The sequence below is a fragment of the Neoarius graeffei genome, chromosome 13, assembly GCF_027579695.1.
Source record: "Neoarius graeffei isolate fNeoGra1 chromosome 13, fNeoGra1.pri, whole genome shotgun sequence".
NCBI classification, from domain to species: Eukaryota; Metazoa; Chordata; class Actinopteri; order Siluriformes; family Ariidae; genus Neoarius; species Neoarius graeffei.
The window spans coordinates 41,219,818-41,242,319 of NC_083581.1; the positions used below are offsets into that span (position 1 = coordinate 41,219,818).

The 22,502-nt window shown below is 41.3% G+C and overlaps 1 protein-coding gene across 2 annotated transcripts in view; it reads right to left on the reverse strand.

Moving 5' to 3' along the window:
- The window catches only part of ctnnbl1 (catenin, beta like 1), a 102,074-nt gene that overhangs the window by 14,551 nt on the left and 65,021 nt on the right, over positions 1-22,502 (reverse strand). Inside the window, exons 12-14 of one of the 2 annotated variants that reach the window (XM_060937736.1) lie at positions 20,408-20,505; positions 16,842-16,922; positions 1,884-2,021 (exon numbers count right to left, since the gene is read on the reverse strand). In XM_060937736.1, coding sequence (XP_060793719.1) covers positions 1,884-2,021; positions 16,842-16,922; positions 20,408-20,505 — 317 coding nt within the window. The remainder of the gene's footprint in view (positions 1-1,883; positions 2,022-16,841; positions 16,923-20,407; positions 20,506-22,502) is intronic. The other variant, XM_060937737.1, reaches the window with a different exon arrangement.

The following is a 22,502-nucleotide window of genomic DNA, read 5'->3' on the forward strand; positions in this document are numbered from 1 at the left end:
AATAATAAAAAACATGCACAGAGTTATAAGAAATACAGGGACATGGGTGGGACAGGAATTATACCAGAGTGCGCTCAGCGACTCATTCACTCTTTCATCACATGTGAATTACTGATATACCGTACAGTGGTGCTTGAAAGTTTGTGAACCCTTTAAAATTTTCTATCTTTCTGCATAAATATGACCTAAAACATCATCATCAGATTTTCACACAAGTCCTAAAAGTAGATAAAGAGAACCCAGTTAAACAAATGAGACAAAAATGTTATACTTGCTCATTTATTTACTGAGGAAAATAATCCAATCTTACATATCTGTGAGTGGCAAAAGTATGTGAACCTTTGATTTCAGTATCTGGTGTGACCCCCTTGTGCAGCAATAACTGCAACTAAACGTTTCCGGTAACTGTTGATCAGTCCTGCACACCGGCTTGGAGGAATTTTAGCCCGTTCCTCCGTACAGAACAGCTTCAACTCTGGGATGTTGGTGGGTTTCCTCACATGAACTGCTCGCTTCAGGTCCTTCCACAACATTTCGATTGGATTAAGGTCAGGACTTTGACTTGGCCATTCCAAAACATTAACTTTATTCTTCTTTAACCATTCTTTGGTAGAACGACTTGTGTGCTTAGGGTCGTTGTCTTGCTGCATGACCCAGCTTCTCTTGAGATTCAGTTCATGGACAGATGTCCTGACATTTTCCTTTAGAATTCGCTGGTATAATTCACAATTCATTGTTCCATCAATGATGGCAAGCTGTCCTGGCCCAGCTGCAGCAAAACAGGCCCAAACCATGATACTACCACCACCATGTTTCACAGATGGGATAAGGTTCTTATGCTGGAATGCAGGGTTTTCTTTTCTCCAAAAATAGCGCTATTCATTTAAACCAAAAAGTTCTATTTTGGTCTCATCCATCCACAAAACATTTTTCCAATAGCCTTCTGGCTTGTCCACATGATCTTTAGCAAACTGCAGATGAGCAGCAATGTTCTTTTTGGAGAGCAGTGGCTTTCCCCTTGCAACCCTGCCATGCACACCATTGTAGTTCAGTGTTCTCCTGATGGTGGACTCATGAACATTAGCCAATGTGAGAGAGGCCTTCAGTTGCTTAGAAGTTACCCTGGGGTCCTTTGTGACCTCGCCGACTATTACACGCCTTGCTCTTGGAGTGATCTTTGTTGGTCGACCACTCCTGGGGAGGGTAACAATGGTCTTGAATTTCCTCCATTTGTACACAATCTGTCTGACTGTGGATTGGTGGAGTCCAAACTCTTTAGAGATGGTTTTGTAACTTTTTCCAGCCTGATGAGCATCAACAACGCTTTTTCTGAGGTCCTCAGAAATCTCCTTTGTTCGTGCCATGATACACTTCCACAAACGTGTTGTGAAGATCAGACTTTGATAGATCCCTGTTCTTTAAATAAAACAGGGTGCTCACTCACACCTGATTGTCATCCCACTGACTGAAAACACCTGACTCTAATTTCACCTTCAAATTAACTGCTAATCCTTGAAGTTCACATACTTTTGCCACTCACAGATATGTAATAAATAAATGAGCAAGTATAATATTTTTGTCTCATTTGTTTAACTGGATTCTCTTTATCTACTTTTAAGACTTGTGTGAAAATCTGATGATGTTTTAGGTCATATTTATGCAGAAATATAGAAAATTCTAAAGGGTTCACAAACTTTTAAGCACCACTGTACGAGAGCTTTCTTTAAGAATATGTTTATTTATTTAATTTATGGAAGTAGTCAGCACTTTGCACAATCTAATAAGTTGATCATGTTTGCACACAGCTATGGCATTAGAGGAATAGAACACCAAGACATGCTCTGATCCCAAAATGAAATTTTTTTTTTCTGATTTGCGTCTACCTGTGGAATTCCTGCACTGCTGATCTCCACCATGATGTAACAAATCAGCTGTAGGACAAAAAGGCCAGCGTCTAAACGTCGCAGATAAAACTCATCCTCCATGGCATCATCCAGGATTTCACCTCGTCGCACCATGTCCTGCCAACACACAAACACGTGTGCACACGCGCGCACAAAAAAAAAAAAGCAAAGAGACTTAACATTCAGCAGAGTCACGACTGATCAGTGTGTAAATCTGTCAGTTTGGGACTTAAAGTTATGGAGGGACTCCATCACTCATCCACACTCCTCCACCAATAGTCATCAATCTTAAGCACTTAGTCCACGCGTCGATACCTGAGCACTGTCAATACTCTCTAAACTCAAATTCATCACCATTAGAAGGTTTGCAGGGATTTGAGGCCAAAGCAAAGCAGCTACATGCACAAAAACACTCGACCGTGTTAACCAGATGAAAGCAGCGCCGCTCTCCTGACTGACGTCCAGCTAATTTAAAATTACAAAGCTGCACTGATGGCATGTTAGAGGACATCAGCATGTCTCCATCAGTTTGGGTCTTTTTGGTGTTGTGACCGCTAGTCCCCTTTTTATGGAATCAATTTTGTGCCAAAATGTTCATAAAATACTTTTGAAATATCAAACAAAAACGACAAATCAAAATACAAAAAAAAAAAAAAAAAGGCAATTTTTTTAGACTGGCAAACAAATTATTCGTGTAATTGTGCAAAATATCAGTCTATTACTCTTCAGAAACCTTTTATTTTTGTTCCGCGTCTTTCTCAGTTTTGTTTGACGTAATTTATTTTGGTTGCGATTCCAGCTTTCTCATTTGCGCTCCCTGACTTTTTGCTTGCAGTTTTGGCAAAAACTTCACGTGTGGGTGGGCTGTCCAGGAACGCATTCCCATTGGCTAACTTGTGTTTGACTGACAGCTACGCTCAGCCATTCCCTACTCGGATTCTGGCGGACTGTTTGACGAGTGACCGATCCATTGACGGTAAACAAGGATCGAGTGGACTTCAGTGGCGACTATGATATTGAATTAATTCAACAAAGTGCAAGTATGGGACAAATGTGTTGTACGTGTTGCAGTAGTGCACATTATGCGGGTGTTTCGTGGCAAGTCAAATGTTAGCCTTAGCTCCACTACCCAATATAATAGCTGTCTTGCTAACGTTAAACACGCCTGCATAATGTGCACTACTGCAACACATACAACACATTTGTCCCGCACTTACACTTTGTTGAATTAATTCAATATCATAGTCGCCACTGAAGTCCACTCGATCCTTGTTTACCGTCAATGGATCGGTCACTCGTCAAACAGTCCGCCAGAATCTGAGTAGGGAATCGCTGAGCGTAGCTGTCAGTCAAACAAGTTAGCCAATGGGAATGCGTTCCTGGACAGCCCACCCACACGTGAAGTTTGTGCCAAAACTGCAAGCAAAAAGTCAGGGAGCGCAAACGAGAAAGCTGGAATCGCAACCAAAATAAATTGCGTCAAACAAAACTGAGAAAGACGCGGAACAAAAATAAAAGGTTTCTGAAGAGTAATAGACTGATATTTTGCACGATTACACAATAATATATTAATAATATAATAATTTGTTTGCCAGTCTAAAAAATTGACTTTTTTTTTGTATTTTGATTTGTCGTTTTTGTTTGATAGTTCAAAAGTATTGTATGAACATTTTGGCACAAAATTGATTCCATACCTTTTAGGATTCTGAGGAAATGGGAGTCAAAAAAAGGTCTTGTTAAACCACAATTGTTAAACCAAGTGGCTCTGACAGTAGTGCAGCTGTAAAGTGCAGGTTTATAGTAATGCACGTGTTCTAATACCTTATTGTTTCTATAGGGTCGAGGAGTTTCTCAGTAACATGGACAAGTCATGCAAAGTAATGGTCTTTACAGTGGTCACGCCATTTCACCTCACCATTGATTATTTTCCTCCAAAAGCTTTAAATGGAGTGTTTAATTCCTTCTGTAAACTAGAAGGGCGCACAGTAGAGTTCATACCTCCACCAAGCCACATATCAACATCAAATTACATGAATCTAGGATAATACTCAAGCTGTACACCAAATTTCATCAAAATCTGTTCACTACTTTCTGAATTACGTTAGGAACAGACAAAAACAAGATCAACTGTGAGTTACTGCTCACTTATGTATCCCCCCGCTCTTGCTTACATCAGAATGCAAGCAATCGAAGGAATAGGACACTTATTATGACTGTTGACTTCAACAAATAATTAACTCTGAAACAAGTAAAGAGCCGTGTTCTCCCCAGGGATTTCAAATAGCATCTTCGCAAACTCATTTTGAAATAGCATTTTGCTTCGTGAAATAACATCAAAATCCACCCTATAGGCTTTGTAAATACATTAAGTCGGTAAACAGGAAGTCGATGTGGGACAGACCTGAAAACGGTATACACGGTACAGAACCCCAAGCTGAAGCTTGGTACCAAATATCAAGCAGTTGTGATTTGTAGTTGCTGAGAAAATTATTACGAAAATTTTGTAAATCCACGCTATACGTTTCATAAATACATTCAGTCAGTAAACAGGAAGTCAATGTGGGACAGACCTGAAAACGATATACACAGTATAGAACCCCAAGCTGAAGTTTGGTACCAAGGGGCTATGATTTGTGGTTGCTGAGAAAAAGGGTGTTTTGGATGGACGGACAGAGGTCAACCAGTATCCCCCCCCCCCAATCCACATACATATCTGGATCCTGGACCCAACATGCATATCCAGACTTGCACCAAAATCTTATCAATTGCTCCTTGGCCCATGGCTCATCTTTAAATCAAAATCTCATCAAAATCTGTTCACTACTTTTTGAGTTATGCTGGAAAAAGACAAATGGAGGTGAAAACAACCTTCTCCAACAAATTTGGCAGAGGCAAAAACAGCTCAACTCAAAGGGAATGGAAATGGCATCCACCAACACTGACGTGAAAAAAAATAAAAGCTTTATGGATAAAATATCAATGAATCAAGAAAGCCTTCTGTATGAGTTATTGCACAACCCCGATTCCAAAAAAGTTGGGACAAAGTACAACCCCGATTCCAAAAAAGTTGGGACAAAGTACAAATTGTAAATAAAAACGGAATGCAATGATGTGGAAGTTTCAAAATTCCATATTTTATTCAGAATAGAACATAGATGACATATCAAATGTTTAAACTGAGAAAATGTATCATTTAAAGAGAAAAATTAGGTGATTTTAAATTTCATGACAACACCACATCTCAAAAAAGTTGGGACAAGGCCATGTTTACCACTGTGAGACATCCCCTTTTCTCTTTACAACAGTCTGTAAACGTCTGGGGACTGAGGAGACAAGTTGCTCAAGTTTAGGGATAGGAATGTTAACCCATTCTTGTCTAATGTAGGATTCTAGTTGCTCAACTGTCTTAGGTCTTTTTTGTCGTATCTTCTGTTTTATGATGCGCCAAATGTTTTCTATGGGTGAAAGATCTGGACTGCAGGCTGGCCAGTTCAGTACCCGGACCCTTCTTCTACGCAGTCATGATGCTGTAATTGATGCAGTATGTGGTTTGGCATTGTCATGTTGGAAAATGCAAGGTCTTCCCTGAAAGAGACGTCGTCTGGATGGGAGCATATGTTGCTCTAGAACCTGGATATACCTTTCAGCATTGATGGTGTCTTTCCAGATGTGTAAGCGGCCAAGCCACACGCACTAATGCAACCTCATACCATCAGAGATGCAGGCTTCTGAACTGAGCGCTGATAACAACTTGGGTCGTCCTTCTCCTCTTTAGTCCGAATGACACGGCGTCCCTGATTTCCATAAAGAACTTCACATTTTGATGTCTGACCACAGAACAGTTTTCCACTTTGCCACAGTCCATTTTAAATGAGCCTTGGCCCAGAGAAGACGTCTGCGCTTCTGGATCATGTTTAGATACGGCTTCTTCTTTGAACTATAGAGTTTTAGCTGGCAACGGCGGATGGCACGGTGAATTGTGTTCACAGATGATGTTCTCTGGAAATATTCCTGAGCCCATTTTGTGATTTCCAATACAGAAGCATGCCTGTATGTGATGCAGTGCCGTCTAAGGGCCCGAAGATCACGGGCACCCGGTATGGTTTTCCGGCCTTGACCCTTACGCACAGAGATTCTTCCAGATTCTCTGAATCTTTTGATGATATTATGCACTGTAGATGATGATATGTTCAAACTCTGCAATTTTACACTGTCGAACTCCTTTCTGATATTGCTCCACTATTTGTCGGCGCAGAATTAGGGGGATTGGTGATCCTCTTCCCATCTTTACTTCTGAGAGCCGCTGCCACTCCAAGATGCTCTTTTTATACCCAGTCATGTTAATGACCTATTGCCAGTTGACCTAATGAGTTGCAATTTGTTCCTCCAGCTGTTCCTTTTTTGTACCTTTAACTTTTCCAGCCTCTTATTGCCCCTGTCCCAACTTTTTCGAGATGTGCTGCTGTCATGAAATTTCAAATGAGCCAATATTTGGCATGAAATTTCAAAATGTCTCACTTTCGACATTTGATATGTTGTCTATGTTCTATTGTGAATACAATATCAGTTTCTGAGATTTGTAAATTATTGCATTCTGTTTTTATTTACAATTTGTACTTTGTCCCAACTTTTTTGGAATCGGGGTTGTACAAATTGGAAATAAAAACGGAATGCAATAATTTACAAATCTCAAAAACTGATATTGTATTCACAATAGAACATAGACAACATATCAAATGTCGAAAGTGAGACATTTTGAAATTTCATGCCAAATATTGGCTCATTTGAAATTTCATGATAGCAACACATCTCAAAAAAGTTGGGACAGGGGCAATAAGAAGCTGGAAAAGTTAAAGGTACAAAAAAGGAACAGCTGGAGGACCAACTCATTAAGTCAACTGATTATTGCAACTCATTAAGTCAACTGGCAATAGGTCATTAACATGACTGGGTATAAAGAGAGCATCTTGGAGTGGCAGCGGCTCTCAGAAGTAAAGATGGGAAGAGGATCACCAATCCCCCTAATTCTGCGCCGACAAATAGTGGAGCAATATCAGAAAGGAGTTCGACAGTGTAAAATTGCAAAGAGTTTGAACATATCATCATCTACAGTGCATAATATCATCAAAAGATTCAGAGAATCTGGAAGAATCTCTGTGCGTAAGGGTCAAGGCCGGAAAACCATACCGGGTGCCCGTGATCTTCGGGCCCTTAGACGGCACTGCATCACATACAGGCATGCTTCTGTATTGGAAATCACAAAATGGGCTCAGGAATATTTCCAGAGAACATTATCTGTGAACACAATTCACCGTGCCATCCGCCGTTGCCAGCTAAAACTCTATAGTTCAAAGAAGCCGTATCTAAACATGATCCAGAAGTGCAGACGTCTTCTCTGGGCCAAGGCTCATTTAAAATGGACTGTGGCAAAGTGGAAAACTGTTCTGTGGTCAGACGAATCAAAATTTGAAGTTCTTTATGGAAATCAGGGACGACGTGTCATTCGGACTAAAGAGGAGAAGGACGACCCAAGTTGTTATCAGCGCTCAGTTCAGAAGCCTGCATCTCTGATGGTATGGCGTTCCATTAGTGCGTGTGGCATGGGCAGCTTACACATCTGGAAAGACACCATCAATGCTGAAAGGTATATCCAGGTTCTAGAGCAACATATGCGCCCATCCAGACGACGTCTCTTTCAGGGAAGACCTTGCATTTTCCAACATGACAAGGCCAAACCACATACTGCATCAATTACAGTGTCATGGCTGCATAGAAGAAGGGTCCGGGTACTGAACTGGCCAGCCTGCAGTCCAGATCTTTCACCCATAGAAAACATTTGGCGCATCATAAAACGGAAGATACGACAAAAAAGACCTAAGACAGTTGAGCAACTAGAATCCTACATTAGACAAGAATGGGTTAACATTCCTATCCCTAAACTTGAGCAACTTGTCTCCTCAGTCCCCAGACGTTTACAGACTGTTGTAAAGAGAAAAGGGGATGTCTCACAGTGGTAACCATGGCCTTGTCCCAACTTTTTTGAGATATGTTATTGTCATGAAATTTAAAAATCACCTAAGTTTTCTCTTTAAATGGCACATTTTCTCAGTTTAAACATTTGATATATCATCTATGTTCTATTCTGAATAAAATATGCAATTTTGAAACTTCCACATCATTGCATTCCGTTTTTATTTACAATTTGCACTTTGTCCCAACTTTTTTGGAATCGGGGTTGTATATTATTGTAGACTGTTAAGAATCTCTTATGGCGTGCATGAAAAGCTTTTTTTTTTTTTACATTTGCCATCAATATTGCTTGCGTTTACTATTGTTTAGCCTCCTGTCATAGTAAATTGAAAATAATTGCCCTCTGGCCACTTGGTCACATTACATCTCTGCTGGTATGAATGTCAGGCTGCAATTTTGTTCATTTCTTTCAGCACTCGTAGCTCTGTATTAGTAAGACGTGTGGAAAAAATATCAATCACAAGCCTCTTTGCTGGTGTAGAGTAGTCCACATCATGGCCACATTTCCACTGAACTATACAGAGAGTGTTAATTGTAGTAAAGCAGACAGAGTGAAACACTCTGCTGTCTCTCCCGTTGCGCGGAGTGTTGTTTGTGTTCACCAGCATATGTGCACCTTCTTTGTGACGCTATGCTCCAGCAGCTCTCCCTCGTGTGCGCGCACACACATACACACAATATTTCCGCCTGGAAAGGTTGGTGTTTCCAGGAGGGAGGCCGATGTCAATCGCTGCAATTACAGCATGCACAAACTCCAGCTGTCGCATTCCCTTTAGACTGCCACTTCAGGAGCTTAGATGATTTTCACGACTTTGAAAGCAAGGACGTACCCATCGAGCCAAAACTGAAATCAAAGCTGTTTTTTTTTTTTTTTTTAAAAACCCTCATTCTTGGTCAGACTGAGAACATGTATCTGGACTCATTGCTTTGGTTGGGAACCAAAACTCAGTTCCACATTAGAACTGCCAGGGACCCGTTTAAAAACAAACATACAAATAAATAAATAAAATCAGTACCGCTGACCAGTTCTACGATAACACTATATTACTGCAAACAAAGACTAAATATCTGCAAGGACCTGTCTGTGTTATATAGCAGCCAGTTTTACGAATTCATTGCCATGTCATCTTGTTATATAGATATCTGTTCTATTGACCCCCCCAGGGTACTTCAAAAACTATTCAACCTCACCCAGAAAAACGCCACAGGAGAAATATTGTTCTTGTATTATTTGTCAAAATAGTCTCCTTTAACTTCAGTGCACGTGGTCCACTGATGTTCAAGCTTTGCTACCCCTTTGCATAAGGTGGTCACATCTTGAGCCTCCAGATACTCCTCAACAGCATGGCTGACTTCGTCACTCTGAAAATGGCGACCACAGCAGTGGGATTTCAGTTTGGGAAACAGATAGAAGTCTGACGGTGCCAGGTCGGGTGAGTAAGGTGCGTGGGGCAACAGTTCAAAGCGACATTTGGCTGGTCCTGCCACCTGTGCTATGTGGATGAGTGCATTGTCCTGGAGAAACAGGAAGCCAGCTCCAAGCTTTCCTCTCCTTTTTTTTCTTTGACTGCTTCTTTCAATTGAGTTTTTGTGGACAGTGATGTAAGGATTTATAGTGTACAGTTTTGCCCCAAAATAGGAGTTACGCCCTTTGTTTCTGGGTGACGCCAAGAACTTTTTGAAGTATCCGTGTGCATGCGCGTGTGTATTTACATACTCATTTTTTTTATATTCCCCCATTTGTTTAGTCGCATTTTCCCCATTTGTTATTTTATAATTTAAGGCACAATGTACTTTCAAACAGTATTTAATATTTATTCATCTTACTATATGAATAATGTTGCCATAAAATACTTTGACAATTACACTGAACTGATTAAATTAACAAGTGAATATTGGGAGAAATGACGCTTTATATTCTAAATCCTGATCGACTTTTCTTTTGTAGTGAACTCCAGCAGGCTCTTTCGCTGGAGTTCACTACAACGTTATAAAATAAATGTTATTTCACCCAACAGTGCTTATTACACTTTACAGGGATGTGATTTGGGGCTGGTGAAATTATCTGAAAATTTTAGCCGGGGGTCTGGGGGCCGCAGGCCCCCAGCTGGTCCAGGGCAGCGCCCTGGTGGGGGGATAAGGGGGGCGAAGCCCCCCGAAGCTCCTGGGTTCTGGGGTTTTCTGACTTAAAAATTGTACTAAAATGGCAAGCAAACACACAAGAAAAAACTTGTCATGATTAACAAATTCAAGCCAATTTAACGGTCAACATGCAACTCTGAGCCCCTATAGTAAATTCAATGATTCTTAACTGACAAAAAGCCAAAACATGAAATCTAAAAATGTCATTCTAAATTAAATCATCTGCATTAGAATAAATAGAAAATTGTATAAGGAAAAACAAAATTTATACTTTCAATTACTGTAGAAGTTGAACATACCAAAATGTGCCTTTTCAAACAAACATGATGCAACATAAGAATTCATCCAGCATTATTTATTAAACTCTATTGCTCCTGGTAGTCTCCCGGTTTGCTTCTTATGTATGGCAACTTCTAATATTTGATTAAGTTACTGCACACCCCGTTTAGACAGGGTAACAGGATTGACACAAAAAAATTAGTCATGCATAGACTACTTACCAAAACTGAAATTAAGTAAATATTCTCAGATTCAGTTCATTCTGCCATCCATATAAAAGGTGAGAATATGTAGATCCTTGGCAACAAATAATTTCAATAATAGCTTTTGGGAGCATTTATTTTTGTTATGTGATTAATCACGGTAACAGAACTGACAAACCTCTGGGACAGGGACAAAAATTAACAAAACATCGAAAAAGTATCTTTTCTTAATGGCATTTTCAATTTGTGACATCATATGTCCATTGTGGTTTCCACAGTCTTGTCGTTGAACATGAAAAAGTTTCAATTCCACCTTTGTCTAACATTAAGAATCATGTCTGAAAAAAAGTCTCTTTTCAGTGTAACAGCCATTTTTGCTCATTTTCGACCCTAAAATTTGCTACAAAATGCACATTTATGAACCAAAGTAGTCAAATTTTGAAATGCAAGGTAGAACTGATAATGTTTTATCATATGAGACCATAAAAAGGTTTTAGAAATCTCAAAATTTAAACAAAACACGTCCGGACAAAAAAACAAAACAAGACACGTTTTCTGTGAAATTGACTCATATACAGAACTGTACAGTGTTCACTCACTTGAGGATTTTCATATGCAAGAATAAAAATCAGTTTTTCACTAAACAACATTCACAAAAAATGTGTTTGCAATTAATTGGGATCCACCGTTTATCATTTCAACCGCGCATCAGACCCTCGGCCAATTGAAAATGTCTTTCATGCACTTTTCTCCCTCATGAGAATTTCGAAAAGTTGGCAGGTATGTATTATTTGCACTAACATTTTAATATTGAATAAACAAATCAAAATTGTGTACAATTACCTTACATCCACGCTGTGGGAAAAGTTTTGAGCGAAAATTAAAACTAACTTCGAGTGAAAAAGGTGAAATAATCTGTGATGAAGTTGGCAGAGACTCTGAGGTAAAGTGAGAGGAGGCAGGAGGGGTCAAGCATCACTGCCGCCTCACAGACTCACTTTCCCGGGTTAAACTCCCACCGCTCCCCCTCTCTCTACACCGCTCCCCCTCTCTCTACACCGCTCCCCCTCTCTCTACACCGCTCCCCCTCTCTCTACACCGCTCCCCCTCTCTCTACACCACTCCCCCTCTCTCTACACCACTCCCCCTCTCTCTACACCACTCCCCCTCTCTCTAGCTTTTGTTTTGTTTTCACTGAGTAACCATTTTGATTTGTAAACTAGAGCCGTGATTTAAACTGCTGTTTCTTCGGACGTAACTAAAACAAACTGAAATAAAAACCGCCCCTTCTTTTCTCCTCAGAAGGTTTAGCCTCCGATGCTAACCTTTTCACCACAGCTTTCATAGCGTGCGCATGCGCATCCAGGAAGCAACAGATGAAGCGAGGCCCCGTTGCCACGGCAACCTTCGTCACCCCGCGAAAACATACCCAACTGTCGCACGTGCAGTGACGCCACCACCACTCACAGGTTTATTATGGGGAAAGAAATAAGCTGGGTTGTTTTTTCTTCTTCCCCATGTTTATTTACTTTAAAAACACACACCAAACTGATGATCAGGTGCATCTTTACGCTCGATCACAGAGGCTGCCATCTTTCAACTCTTTGTTTGAAGCGAGCTTGCGTACAGCTATCTAACAAGCGCGTTCATTGGTTGTTACAGAGCGATGGGCCAATCACGTACCTCGTTTCATCTCAATGACGGAATTACTGAAAGTCGGAACGACTAGGATATGAATGCGGATTTTTGAGCGAAAAATCGGAAAAAATTTTTTTTTCAAATTTTGAGGTGAAAAAAGCGGAATTCCACGAATTCGCGGAAAAATCACATCCCTGACTTTAATAATTGCTGTTAGTTATTTTTCTACAAACATCCTGTTCTAATGTCTGAGGTTACTGCTGTTGATGTTAAATAAAGTTATGGGGGGGGGGGGATAAAAAAATAAACCACTCCCCACCCCACCCCCTCTTCAATTACAGCTCTTCAGGGTCTCATAAAAATGCTGGCCCAGGCAAAAATCACACTTTGACACCCCTGATCTCAACATTTGACTTTTTTTTAAATATATAAACCATTTTGGGATAGAAACAGGTAACCGTAAGAACTGGGACCGATAAGCAGAAACTGGATTGATAAGATTCAAATGATACCTAACCCTACTCATCACTTACGACGCATTTTTCTGCAGAAATGGTTTTTACACTTCTAGCCAGCCTCCCCCCCCCTTACATCATGAGGGGGACGGACACGTATGATAAGGGTGAGCAAAAATGTTAAAAACAATAACGTATGGGAAAGAATACATTAATAAAACCTGTGATTTATGGCTGCACTACGGTCAGAGCTGCTGCTACAGAAAGTTACTCAACAACTTCTGATCAGACTGAGGAAATTCAGCAGTGTTTAGGCGCAATAAACACACATGGTGTTATTCCAGCAATACTGTAATTTAGATAAAGTTGAGTCAAGTTCAATCAAAAAAAGTTCAAGTTCACTCAAGCTTTTAATGGGCTGCTGGGATCAAAATAGTCACAGCGTATATGAAAACCTGGGGGAGTCTGCACAAGCGTGCACACACTACAGTCTGCACACTCATTACTGGGAGAAGAAGAAGAGCAGAGTGCTCAAGTGGGGCCTGAGGGGAAACCAGGAGTCAGATTCAGTCACTTTGTGCAGGGAAAAGCAGGTGTTTAATGCCACAGCTGGGAAACATGCTGGTATTTCTCGGTTTCTCTCGAAGCCTAAAACAAATCCTTCAGCACTTTCCTTACAGATGCACGTTGTGCACAATTACATGAAACACATGAGAAAAAGATGAAGATGCCATGTAATTCCTCTTGTGGTGTGCAGGCTGCTCTAATGCAGAGGATTGTGTGTGCAGTGAGGAGAGCAAAGCAGTACGATCACTGTAGAACGCTCCGGTGCATTAAATCTCCAGAAAATCTATTTAGTACTAAACTCAGTGAATAATTGCTAAAGTCTCTATTGGAATATTGAGTTTATATAAGCAGTTTATTTTATGGTCCGAGTTGCCTGTAGATTGTAGAGTAAGAGTCATTATGTTCATATGATGGTTTTTCCCCCCCTTTTGTTCTGTTTCTTTTCTTGTCCCCCCCTTCATTCATTCACACACACAATATATAGATATAATATCTCTCTCGCTCATATATATATATATATATATATATATATATATATATATATATATATATATATATGAGTGATTCCACGCTTATGGGTACTGAAAAGGGGACATGAACTTATTTTAAAAAAATTCACCTAAAACCATTTCTTTTTTTTACCATCAGGTCACAAAACATGTAATCTTTAATGAATGATATGTTAAAAGATAACTTTAATTTTCTGAGATGTAATAAAAACATTTATATGCCAAAGTCAGAACGTAACAGAAGTGTTGTGGACACATATATTCTCAATTTTAACAATGTAGAATTACTTTTTGAAACATAGGAAGGTGATGTTTTAGCAAATATAATTAATAAACATGTGTAGTAGAATAAACATACACATTCTTTCAATAAGATTAACATGGTATATAGCTAGATTGTAATTAATTTGTAACAGACGCGAGATGGACAATCGTAACAGAAGTAATGTAACAGACATCATTTTGGAACTCATAGGCTTGACTTTGGCATATAAATATGTTTTTATTACATCTCAGAAAATTAAAGTTATCTTTTAACATATCATTCATTAAAGATTACAGGTTTTGTGACCTGATGGTAAAAAAAGAAATGGTTTTAGGTGAATAAGTTCATGTCCCCATTTCAGTACCCATAAGCGTGGAATCACTCATATATATATATATATATATATATATATATATATATATATATATATATATATATATATATATACACACATACATACACACACATACATACATACATACACACACACACACCACAATGCCTTGCAAAAGTATTCATACCTCTTGAACTTTCACATTTTTCCACCTTACAACCACGAACTTAAAAGTTTCTTATTGAGATTTTATGTGATAGACCAACACAGAGTAGCACATAATTGTGAAGTGAAACGAAAATGATAAATGGTCTTCAAAATTTTAAACAAATAAAAATCTGAAAAAATGTGGTGTGCATTAGTATTCAGCCCCCTGTCCTCTGATACCTCTAAATACAATCCAGTGCAATCAATTGCCTTCAGAAGTCATCTCATTAGTTAATAGAGTCCTACTGTGTGTAATTTACTCTCAGCATAAATACACTTGTTCTGTGAAGGCCTCAGTGGTTTGTTAGAGAACACTGAAGAACAAACAGCATCATGAAGACCAAAGAACTCACCAGACAGGTCAGGGATAAAGTTCTGGAGAAGTTTAAAGCAGGGTTAGGTTATAAAAAAAATATCCCAAGCTCTGAACATCTCAAGAAGCACTGTTCAATCCATCATTCAAAAATGGAAAAAGTATGGCACAACTGCAAACCTACCAAGACATGGCCGTCCACCTAAACTGACAGAGCGAGCAAGGAGAGCACTGGTCAGAGAAGCAGCCAAGAGGCCCATGATCACTCTGGAGGAGCTGCAGAAATCCACAGCTCAGGTGGGAGAATCTGTGCACAGGACAACTATAAGTTGTACACTCCACAAATCTGGCCTTTTTGGAAGAGTGGCAAGAAGAAAGCCATTGTTGAAAGACAGGCATAAGAAGTCCCGTTTGCAGTTTGCCAGAAGCCATGTAGGGGACACAGCAAACATGTGGAAGAAGGCGCTTTGGTCAGATGAGACTAAAGTTGAACTTTTTGGCCTAAATGCAAAGCGCTACGTGTGGCGGAAAACTAACACTGCTCATCACCCTGCACACACCATCCCCACTGTGAAACATGGTGGTGGCAGCATGGGGATGCTTTTCTTCAGCAGGGACAGAGAAGCTGGTCAGAGTTGATGGGAAGATGGATGGAGCTAAATACAGGGCAATCCTGGAAGAAAACCTGTTGGAGGCTGCAAAAGACTTGAGACTGGGAAGGAGATTCACCTTCCAGCAAGACAATGACCCTAAACATACAACCAGAGCTACAATGGAATGGTTTAGATCAAAGAATATTCATGTGTTCGAATGGCCCAGTCAAAGTCCAGACCTAAATCCCATTGAGCATCTGTGGCAAGACTTGAAAATTGCTGTTCACAGACGCTCTCCATCCAATCTGGCTGAGCTTGAGCTATTTTGCAAAGAAGAATGGGCAAAAATTTCAGTGTCTAGATGTGCAAAGCTGGTAGAGACATACCACAAAAGACTTGCAGCTGTAATTGCAGCAAAAGGTGGCTCTGCAAAGTATTGACGCAGGGGGGCTGAATTAGCCTGGGAAATCCCATGCTGCTTTGCACAATCGTTCCGATCTGAAAAGACAGCATGGAAACTATGGTCTAAAGGCTCACCTGAGTTAGGGAGCCAATCAGAGAGTGGGGAGGGGTAGAAAGACGGTGACGCGTACTACTCGACAAACGGAAGCTTGTAGTTTATTTGGGACTGTTTACGGATCACATTTAACATGGCGGCGAGCGATACGAACCAAACTTTCGATCAAGCTTTGTCTTGCACAAACGGCAGTAATCGTTCGGTGCCATTGTTTTCCTATTTTTATTTTGCCTTCTCTTTCTCCTTCCTTCTCTTCTTCGCCTTTTCATCTTCTTCGTCGCTCTAACTACGTCACCGGGTACAACTGCCATGATTGGCCATGGGCTACGTATACACCAAATGATAGACATTCTCAACGTCCAATAAACGGCCGTTGAGAATCGTAAACCACACCTCCCCTACGAGAAATTCAATAGGCGGATTCCAGACCATATTTCACTTGTGATATGGTCTGGTGTTAACCAGACTAGGGCTGAATACTAATGCACATCACATTTTTCAGATTTTTATTTGTTTAAAATTTTGAGACCATTTATCATTTTCATTTCACTTCACGATTATGTGCTACTCTGTGTTGGTCTATCACATAAAATCTCAATTAAAAAAAAAAACTTTTAAGTTCGTGGTTGCAAGGTGGAAAAATGTGAAAAAGTTCAAGGGGTATAAATACTTTTTCAAGGCACTGTGTGTGTGTAACTGTGGGATGGAGAAACGGTAGGAAGAAAAGCTAACACGATGGTAACATTCCTGAGTGATATGAAATCTGACGGACACCATCATGTCTCAATCACATATTTCTCGTCACTCTGATCAAACCTGTCAGCACGGACAAGCGCTCAGTAAGGTCAGGTCAGATAGCCGACGAGGGTGTGCATGTGTTCTTACGTGCTTTTCTCCATCGATCCTCCTATCTGCCAGCTGAACAGCATCTAGATACTTAAAATGCAGCTCCATCAGTCTGTCCACCTTTACAAAAGAAAACAACACTTTCATGCATGTGTGTATGTAAGATACTTTAATTACCTGTATTTTTTTTAAATAAGCATTAGCTCATTTAAAAATTACACAATTAAATTTTTAACCAGGTTAATACTTTACCTTATTCAATAATTAATTTACAGAATGGAACTTGCATAAGGCATCACACATGCACACACTCTTGTTGCTTCATTGTAGAAGCTTTGCCAATTTATATGGAATCAATTTTGTGCCAAAATGTTCATACAATACTTTTGAAATATCAAACAAAAACGACAAATCAAAATACAAAAAAAAAAAAAAAAAAAAAAAAGTCAATTTTTTTAGACTGGCAAACAATTATTTGTGTAATTGTGCAAAATATCAGTCTATTACTCTTCAGAAACCTTTTATTTTTGTTCTGCGTCTTTCTCAGTTTTGTTTGACGTAATTTATTTTGGTTGCGATTCCAGCTTTCTCGTTTGCGCTCCCTGACTTTTTGCTTGCAGTTTTGGCACAAACTTGACGTGTGGGTGGGCTGTCCAGGCTGTCCAGGGCTGTCCAGTGCGGGACAAATGTGTTGTACGTGTTGCAGTAGTGCACATTATGCAGGTGTTTCATGGCAAGTCAAATGTTAGCCTTAGCTCCACTACCCAATATAATAGCTGTCTTGCTAACGTTAAACACGCCTGCATAATGTGCACTACTGCAACACGTACAACACATTTGTCCCGTACTTGCACTTTGTTGAATTAATTCAATATCATAGTCGCCACTGAAGTCCACTCGATCCTTGTTTACCGTCAATGGATCGGTCACTCGTCAAACAGTCCGCCAGAATCCGAGTAGGGAATGGCCGCAACAGCCTCCGGGGGAATCGCTGAGCGTAGCTGTCAGTCAAACACAAGTTAGCCAATGGGAATGTGTTCCTGGACAGCCCACCCACACGTGAAGTTCGTGCCAAAACTGCAAGCAAAAAGTCAGGGAGCGCAAACGAGAAAGCTGGAATCGAATTATGTCAAACAAAACTGAGAAAGACGCAGAACAAAAATAAAAGGTTTCTGAAGAGCAATAGACTGATATTTTGCACGATTACACAAATAATTTGTTTGCCAGTCTAAAAAATTTTACTTTTTTTTTTGTATTTTGATTTGTCGTTTTTGTTTGATATTTCAAAAGTAGGGGGCGGCACGGTGGTGTAGTGGTTAGCGCTGTCGCCTCGCAGCAAGAAGGTCCGGGTTCGAGCCCCGTGGCCGGCGAGGGCCTTTCTGTGTGGAGTTTGCATGTTCTCCCCGTGTCCGCGTGGGTTTCCTCCGGGTGCTCCGGTTTCCCCCACAGTCCAAAGACATGCAGGTTAGGTTAACTGGTGACTCTAAATTGACCGTAGGTGTGAGTGGTTGTCTGTGTCTATGTGTCAGCCCTGTGATGACCTGGCGACTTGTCCAGGGTGTACCCCGCCTTTCGCCCGTAGTCAGCTGGGATAGGCTCCAGCTTGCCTGCGACCCTGTAGAACAGGATAAAGCGGCTACAGATAATGAGATGAGATTTCAAAAGTATTGTATGAACATTTTGGCACAAAATTGATTCCATAAATTTACATGACCTTTATAGAACATCTAAAACCTTACTTGAAGCCTCTGCTGCTGTGTCGCGTTTGTCCCATTATTGTTGCCATAGTTCTTTATTAAGAAGTCAGTACAGAGCCGATTTTAATGCTAAAACCTTGTAATTCACTTTATAATGATGAGTTTTACCATAACTGCTGAAATACTGTAAATACTCTAACAAACGGGCATTAAAATTAAGTTAATGCCACACATAGATTTTTTAAATTGTTATTCATGTACTACATAAGCAAAAATTTTTTTTAAAAACCTGTAATAATAATAGCAAACTTTATTATCCCCATGAGGGGCAACTTCTTGTACAGCCAGCAGAGAATAAAACACAATACAACAAAACATACAGCATACAATCACAATGAAAACAAGGTGCACAGATATTACAGGGAGACCGATCATGACAGACTGTTGTTTATGAGGCCAGTAGTTACAGTGACAAACTTTTAAATCTGTTCATCCTACATTTTGGTACCAAATAACGACGACCAGAAGGCAGCAGCCTATTGAGGTATTTCACCCACGTGACCAAGTCATGTGATGCTGCCATTTTGGATGGCACGGCTCGAATCAGTTTGAATGCGAGGAAGGCGACAAACGAAAAACATAAAAGAAAAAGGAGCAAGATGCAGAAAACACCTTCACTATCCAGCGACGTAGGGCATTTACAGGGCGAGCAGAGGGAGAGGTATTTGCAAAAATTGAGGTTAGCAAGCTTAGAGAACGACGTTTACCTGCTTCCACCAGGATTGTTCACTGACAGCTAAGGTTTGTTCACATTTTCATTTACTTTTGGTCCTCAGGATAAACAAAATGTTATTAAATGTCATTGAAATAACTTCTTAGTCTGTTGAGACATGGCCCGTTATAAGTTTTTCCTTTACTGTATTTACTAGTTTACTGAGCGCGCTCCGGGGCTGGCTGGCTGGCTGGCGCTAGCTAGCTAGCGCGCTCCGGGGCTGGCTGGCGCTAGCTAGCTAGCGCGCTCCGGGGCTGGCTGGCTGGCGCTAGCTAGCTAGCGCGCTCCGGGGCTGGCTGGCTGGCGCTAGCTAGCTAGCGCGCTCCGGGGCTGGCTGGCTGGCGCTAGCTAGCTAGCGCGTGCCGGGGCTGGCTGGCTGGCGCTAGCTAGCTAGCGCGCGCCGGGGCTGGCTGGCTGGCGCTAGCTAGCTAGCGCGCGCCGGGGCTGGCTGGCGCTAGCTAGCTAGCTAGCGCGCTCCGGGGCTGGCTGGCTGGCTGGCGCTAGCTAGCTAGCGCGCTCCGGGGCTGGCTGGCTGGCGCTAGCTAGCTAGCGCGCTCCGGGGCTGGCTGGCTGGCTGGCGCTAGCTAGCTAGCGCGCTCCGGGGCTGGCTGGCTGGCTGGCGCTAGCTAGCTAGCGCGCTCCGGGGCTGGCTGGCTGGCTGGCGCTAGCTAGCTAGCGCGCTCCGGGGCTGGCTGGCTGGCTGGCGCTAGCTAGCTAGCTAGCGCGCTCCGGGGCTGGCTGGCTCAGTAAACTAGTAAATACAGTAAAGGAAAAACTTGAGACTGAAAGGTTTTAACAGTCATCCAAATGACTGAACGTAAACGTTGCTACAGTAACATACTAGGTACTATGATGTTGACATTAGCTAGCTTGCCGTTCAAAATGGTGGACACCGGGGCGTCACGTGACCCTGTGACGTCAGGTGAAAAACCTCAATATTCAGAGAACAGCGGGTGACTGGGGTCAGCCAGGATAGCTTCTGCTTTCCTGGTGGCTCTAACTCTGTGCAAGACAGAGAGCTCCTCAAAGTTGAGCTGTTCTATCAAATCCCTAAATCTTTGTATTAAAGTTGTATTTAAACTTCCTTCAAGTTTAATCAAAAATACAAGGTTAATTAAAAAGAGTCAGTCATTTACCTTCTCACAGTCGTTCTCGGTGAACTTGCTGAGCAGACGGCTCCTCTGCTGCCCCTTCAGGTTCCTCAACATGGATGCCATGATGGAGCACACATGCTCTGGGGGAAGGAGAGGAAGTAACCACAACACTAAGTTTTACAGGTGTTTAAATGACTGCAATTCCAGAATAAACATTAATGGAACTTTAAAACTGGGGCGGCACGGTGGTGTAGTGGTTAGCACTGTCGCCTCACAGCAAGAAGGTTCTGGATTCGAGCCCAGTGACTGACGACGGCCTTTCTGTGTGGAGTTTGCATGTTCTCCCCGTGTCCGCGTGGGTTTCCTCCGGGTGCTCCGGTTTCCCCCATAGTCCAAAGACATGCAGGTTAGGTTAACTGGTGACTCTAAATTGAGCGTAGGTGTGAATGTGAGTGTGAATGGTTGTCTGTGTCTATGTGTCAGCCCTGTGATGACCTGGCGACTTGTCCAGGGTGTACCCCGCCTTTCGCCCGTAGTCAGCTGGGATAGGCTCCAGCTTGCCCGCGACCCTGCACAGGATAAGCGGTTACGGATAATGGATGGACGGAACTTTAAAACAAAAAACTCTCAAGAACTGAAAAGTCTGAAAATGTGTTTCTTTCATTTGCCCCTTTTTCTATCAGTTTAAAACCCACTACTTCAGTCCTTCGACACTAATGTGAAAGAGTGAAGGCTAAATCACGTTTCCTCCAACGCACATTAAGCCAAGTCTTTGCTTATTATAGGGTTGATAACACAGAACACCTCAAAGTCAATACCAGGTGTAATTCATTAAGACACTAAACAATTACCACGGTATGTTCAGGGCGCGAGGAGTTTTAAGACTAAAGGATATGCAGATAAGAGGCAAACGGTGTGAATCGGTCTTCATTAGCATGTGTGAGTGGCGAGAGTCGAGATTCTCAAAGTCTAATGAGGCTCCAGTCTGAACCGATTAAACATATGACTTGGGTTCGTTAACTTCTAATGCACATTCCATACAGCTAAACACTATCAAATTTTACACAGCTTCAACTTAACATCAGCAGGTTCTGCACACTTGTTCCACTGAAATTGGTAAACATTAGCTATAACGGAACTCAACTCAGTAGCTCATTAACAAGCCATCATAAAGTCAAAATTGATGCGTTGGAGTAGTCAACGCTAAACCAGGAAACGAAACACTAAAATAAACGCTAGAAAGAGATACAGAATTACGTTGGCGAAATGAAGAGCACTAATTAGCACAAATCGATCCTAAAGCATGTGTATCGAGCTCGATAGTTCATTTAGTTGGAGCGTACAAGCAGAGAAAACGCACAACAGTACACAGCTTGGTGACTGTCACCTCCTTACATCATTTACATACTTAACATATCGATTAGGCAGCCTAATCTCAGCAGGAAGCAAAGGGGGTGGTGAGAATTACCAAGCAGGAACAGGAAGTGCTTGTTCAGCAATCTGATTTCCTCTTAGGCCAAGCACAGGAATGAAAAAGAGGAATGGAGGAGGTACGGATGGCACCAGAAAACATATACGCTACATAATAAGGTGGTAGAAAGTGTATCTATGTGCGTATGTGTCATTATAAAAGAGAAAGCTGGAGATTTTGTGTAAAAGGGAAAGGAGGTAGGTCTTGTTTCCTGAACTCTACTCAGGTAAAAAAAGAAATAGGAGGGGAAAAAAAAAAAGAGTGAAAGATGTAGCAAGAATGAGGAGGAAAAAAGGAACATCCTCTTTGAGCTCCAGGTCACCGTGGCAACAGGCAGGGAGGCCATTAGCTGAAATGATGTCAGAGAGAGCAGGTTAAACAGGAAAAAAAAAAAAGAAACAAAGAAAGTGACCTTAATACAGAAATACAGATAAAGGATGGTGCAAGAGTGCCGTGTTAATATAAAAGTGTTGTTAAGCAGCAAGCCTCACACTTCCTTCTGTTCCCACCATCTCTGGCACTGCTCACTCGTTTATATTCCTTCCAAATATTTTAAGTTCGTTTCTTAGACAAGTATATTTTTTAAGTTTGTTACCTTGTTAACAGTTTCGGCGAGAATCTCCCGCCTTCTTCAGAAACAGTCACCAGATGTCGAGTGGTGACGTG